This window comes from Gigantopelta aegis, chromosome 3 (genome assembly GCF_016097555.1).
Source record: "Gigantopelta aegis isolate Gae_Host chromosome 3, Gae_host_genome, whole genome shotgun sequence".
NCBI classification, from domain to species: Eukaryota; Metazoa; Mollusca; class Gastropoda; order Neomphalida; family Peltospiridae; genus Gigantopelta; species Gigantopelta aegis.
This window is the reverse complement of record NC_054701.1, coordinates 63,665,053-63,670,743: the sequence shown is the minus strand read 5'-3', so window position 1 is coordinate 63,670,743 and position 5,691 is coordinate 63,665,053. Positions and strand designations below refer to the sequence as shown.

Sequence of the window (5,691 nt, the reverse complement as noted above, 5' to 3'; positions counted from 1 at the left end):
CCCAACCAATGGACGAAGGTGTGATTTATAATTTTGAAAATCCACTATCGGAATTTGGTGTTAGATTTACGGCTCCATGAGAATTTAGATGTTTAGTTATCTCAAATGTAACGATATCTCAAACTAACCGGCTGACACCAGCAACTTTGACATATAGAGAGTTTACTATATATATATACTGGATAAGGTTCGAACACCCTCCTGTATCTGCTACTGCATGATGCCACTCCCCTCCCCAATACGTTATATAATATTTTCCTGTCGCCAAATAACGTGACTCGTGGGCAATCTGATTGGCCTCCCTGCAATATATTACGCTTCAGTGCTCTACCACTAATTTTAATTTCGGCCCAAATGTAACGTACAAAAAAATACCCCAACAAATAGTCATGGTCACACAGGCGAAGAAGGCTCAGCGTGCTAGAATTTGGGACATCAGTGGCGGATCCGGGAACTCCATTTAGGGGGGCCCCAATGACACGAGGCGTCATGCCAAGAAAAATTTGGGGGAGGTTTGGAGCGGATGAAAATTAATACATAATAAAATTATAACTGTCGCAAAATTTAGTGGGGAGCGGGCCCCTCCCCCCCTCCCCCCCCCCTCCCCCCCCCCCCATAGATCCGCTTCTGGACATATATTAATTTTTAATATTAATAAATTATTTATTAATACTAATTAGTTTACCAACACTTACCGGAGGTTCACATCTAACCAAGGTTCGACTTGATGTGTGTGTGTGTGTGGGGGGGGGGGGGGGGGGGGGGGGGGGGTGTGATATACTCTTGCACGATGTATTTTTATTTGGCTAGTATATGGTGCTAAATAAGACTGTTAAACACTTAATATCCTGGTGCCAGCTGTATGTATGTTTATCAGTAAATGAAATGCCAGTAGCCGTTTTATCTTGGGGTGATTTACGTAAAGCATGACACATTGTTTCATAAAGTGCAATATATGCAATAAACGTACAACACAGCTGCCAAGTTTTCTTTTTTTCTGTTTTAAAATTACCAATACTAGTAACTGAAAACATTACTAGTTAGGCGGTTGCATATGACCCAGAGGGACAATAGTTTTATTGTGGAACCTCAAAGTACATCCCTAGGGGACTCCAAAATCACTTCTTGACACTTTCACAAAGTGTTCATTATAGCCGTCATATTTAATTCAAACTGAAGGCTATATACAAGCACGAATAACAGTATTTTGTATATAAGCAATACATGTTTTATTGTACAATAAAGCTCAATAATTCAAATATGTTGGTAACCTATTCTTAAACAAATTGTGGTTTAGTTTCACCAATGTTATAAATTAATATCTAATTATAGAACATGTTTTCGAAATGGCCGCAGTTGTGATAAAAAAACACATTAAATAAAGCCACATGGACATCGTACACAATGCAGAACTCTTTGACCAATACTGGAAACAACTTTGATCCTTGTAGTATTAAGGGGAGATTCCCGAGTTTGCTGCATTGTAAGATGTTTCCGACTAATAAAATATTTCTACGATTAAACTTACATATTAAATATATTTTCTTGTTTAGAATATCAGTGTCTGTATATTCAATGTATTTCTGGTCGTCTTAACATTTGTAAGAAGCCCAAACTGGATTTTGTCTTCAAATAATTTCGTACGTACGAAAAAATATTTTTCAGGAAATAAAACGAAATTTAATCTAGTACAAATATTAGAACGATCCGAAACACGTTTAATATACAGCCACTAATATTTATTTAATATGTAATTACAGCCGTCAAAATGTCTTTGTTAGTCGATAACGTCTTAAAAATTACAGCAAACTCAGAAATGTCCCTTTAAAAAGCTCATGAGCGACTTCTGCAAGATTGTGTGGGGTATATGTACGGACAGAGCAGTGATGTTGCACGACTGAGAAATCTTATTTCTGCATATAACTGGGAGTGCCACGTACAGATATCTATACCTGGGCCCCGTTCAACGAAATAATTGTAGCTAAGGTTAATTATTGTGACTTAAGGTGAGTTTTACAACTGGCAACGTCACAGCCGTTCCACAATACAACCTTACGGTAGTCATATGTGCCCTTTTAATAATTCAAATCTTCTTTCGGAACATCTTGGATGTATTCATTGGTATCGGACATCCGTGAAGTAACTTTGTCAGTTTATTTGCTAAGCGATAATTACCGAATGTATAAGACATAAAAAGTATGGCCTAGAATGTTTTTCATCAAACGCCGAGTTTCATAAAAGGTATTTGGTATATATTAGATCCATTTTTACACAAAACGTTAGTATCCTTAGAATCAAATCATCATCTAATTGCCATTTGACATCTACGTTAGTGGCTTACAACTGCCTTGTACCTAATGTAAATGTTCACAGTAATTTACGACGATAGTAAGCTACGCCGCGTCATGGAACGGGCTGGCGATCGTAGAAAACAAAATTAAGGTCAAGTTAAAAACAAAAAAACCGGCGAAAATTACTTGAAGAAATTTTGGCGCATTTTTGAAAGTTTTATTTTTTTTGGGGGGGGGGGGGGGGGTGTTGTTGTTGAGTTTTTTTGGTTTGTTTGGGGTTTTTTTTGGGAGGGGTTTGTTTTGTTTTTTATTGGTGGGGGGGGGGGGGGGGGATTGGGGATTTGTTTTTGTGCAGTCAGATCTGCAGAACATCAAATCTGAACGACAAAACCGTAATACATGATCAGGGCCTTATCTCTGTACAATGAAGAGTCGAATAGAGATTTGGCAAAATAGTGGTTGATTCCATGAATCTCTATCTAATGCCTAGTTTAAAGGACAGTCATTCACAAAGAGACCCTTTACTGGAGATTTCACCCCTCTTGCATCGCGTCGTCACAAAGAGGACTGCCACTCCCAGATTAGTTTTTTACTAAATTACAACTAGCACCAGACAGATCTCATTAGAATACGTACAACTGTGATGACATGCACTCATGAATCACTTTCAGAACAGTTGATGATATCAGGTGTTTTTCGCGAAATGTGAGCATATCCTGCACCACCAGTGGCACCCGCCATGAGTAGGCCTACTGGCACCAAAGCTGTCAAAGTTGGAACCCGGAAAGTGTCAAAACAAGATGGCGGGCTCATTGGGTTATTTCTCGTTCCAGCCAGTGTTCCACAACTGGTGTAGCAGAAGCCGTGGTACGTACTATCCTGTATGTTGGATGGTGCATATAAAAGATCCCTTGCTGCTAATCGAAAAGAGTAGCCCATGAAGTGCCGACAGAAGGTTTCCTCTCTCATTATCTGTGTGCTCCTTAACCTAATGTCTGACGCCATATAACCGTAAATAAAATGTGTTTGAGTGCGTCGTTAAATAAACCATTTCCTTCCTTCCTCTCTGTGTAATCATATTAGTCAAATAGATTTTACATTAATGCTATTGCCTCTTAGTTAACCAAAAAGTGATGCCATTATGGGGAACTCTCATACTTCTATGAATTTGTTAGGGCCGTAGGAACATTGGTTGATGGGAGAGGCCCTAGTTCTAAACAATATACTGTGAAAACACTACATAGTACACATGATAAGCAACATGTCTGTGCAGTTATTTCATGAACAGCTTACTGTTGATCAGTGCCTTCTTATAATCGAAAACTGATCGGATTTGCATTGGCGGTGTAATGATCGATTATAAAAATCAATAATCGATTGTGTGGGAAAATGTTAACTGTAATTGTTCCTCGAGTTTAGATTATAGAATTGATGTAAATATGCTTGGGTTTGGGTTAGTGTTCATGAGTCGATCGACTTTTTTTTCTGCGCACGCTGAATGCACACACGTCTTATGATCTCGAGCTCTCGACTTATTATCTTGAGCGCATTACTGATTATCTCAAGCACTCGACTTATAATATCGAATGCTCGACTTATATTATCTCGAGCGTTTGACTGAGTGCTAAACTTATTATGTTAAACTCTTATTATCTCTAGTGCTCGATTTGTTATCTCCAGCGCTCGACTTATTATCTTTAGCTCTCGACTTCTGTATCAGTACTGTACAGCCAAACAAAGAATTGCAGAAGAAAACGACATATATGTTGACGAGAGTTAATATGTTGAGCGTTTGACATAATACATTAATAGCTTGAGATAATAAGTTGAGAGCTCAAAATCATAAGCTACATTTTTCCATTAGTAGCAAGGGATCTTTATATGCACACGTTCACAGACAGGAAAACAAATACCACGGCCTTTGACCAGTTGTGGTGCACTGTTTGGAACGAGGAAAAAAAAAAACAATCAATTGAATGGATCCACCAACTTCTATCTCACCAGACCGATCTCGACAATGCATTAAAACATGTTTTATTTTATAAAATAAATAATTAGTAATGTAAAATTGAAGATTGATTCAGTTCTTTAAACAATAAATTAAACACATATATATATATATATATATATATATATATATATATATATATATATATATATACGTGTATATACATATATATACATATATATATAATATATATATATATATATATATATATCTATATATATATACATCTGGCAGTTGAGCAGTCCCCTAACCCGGCCAGTACGTATTGATATGGTTCGCGGTACGGCGGCCACATAAATAGACTCGCCAGATAATTTTTGAATTTTTATGCAAGTTCAAGTTTAAACCATGATTTACATGCCTCTATCCACTATGGTTCAGGCATGTCCCACCTCCCTGGTCTTATCCCTGGCATGGCAGTTGTATGCTCCCAAATAACGTTATAAAATGCGAAGTGTGATTGGTCGATATTTAAATTATTATTTACAGACGAAATGTCACCTGGACATGGGAGTCCACGCAATGCTGTTAGATCTACTGGTAGACCAGTAGAGCTAATTTTAATCAGATTGCTTATTTTGAGGTATATTTTTGCAATATTTTGATTATACTGTCAAAGAAACTATTTTTGGCCTTATGCTGTAACATTGAAGTTGTATACTCTCACCTTGTTGGGTCGTTGTCTCTATTAAGTCGTGCCATTTGTGATTTTCCCCACACGTGTTTATGCAGCGTATTTAATTTGTCTCACTTGCGCTCGTGTTTAGGTTTTACCTAGTTAATATTACATTGATGTAATATGGGTCGGAGGCCTAAAATACTTTAAATAAATGACTGATTGACTGATACTGACAAATATTAAAACAGCACTGTTAACATGTGCTATATTTTGTATACAGTATATTAATAAATACATGAGGTACCGTATTTAAAGCAAAAATCACGGTTATCTACAATCTAGTGGATTAACTAGCAGTATGTATTAATAAATATGTGCATTATTATTACAAAACAATGGTTATCGCAAATCTGGGTGATGCAATTATTATACATCCAGCTGAGAAGGTGTTGTTATATAACCAAGCCTCCACAGCAGATGAAATTCAGACACCAAGCCTCAGAAAGAAGAAAAAATACCGTAATAATGACGCAGTTGGTTGTTTTCGCTGTGGTGAGTATTTTGTTCTAAATTTCGTTACGTTTTAAGATTAGTTTGACACCCAATAGCCGATGTATTTTTCGTGCTGGGGTGTCGTTAAATATCTATTGTCGTAAACATCTATGTATTGTATTGTATTCTGTTCTTTTCTGTTGTATTCTATTCTGTTGTATTCTATTCTATTCTGTTCTATTCTATTCGTTTTCAGATGCAGTTTAAAATGAACGAAATGA

General features: G+C 36.9%; 1 protein-coding gene across 1 annotated transcript in view; it reads left to right on the top strand.

The window, feature by feature from the left end:
* The first annotated feature begins 5,435 nt into the window (after nucleotides 1-5,435).
* LOC121391665 overlaps nucleotides 5,436-5,691 on the top strand; it is a 13,559-nt gene continuing 13,303 nt past the window's right edge. Inside the window, exon 1 of the mRNA XM_041523222.1 lies at nucleotides 5,436-5,470. Within this exon, the coding sequence (XP_041379156.1) occupies nucleotides 5,444-5,470 (27 nt within the window). The 5' untranslated portion in view covers nucleotides 5,436-5,443. The remainder of the gene's footprint in view (nucleotides 5,471-5,691) is intronic.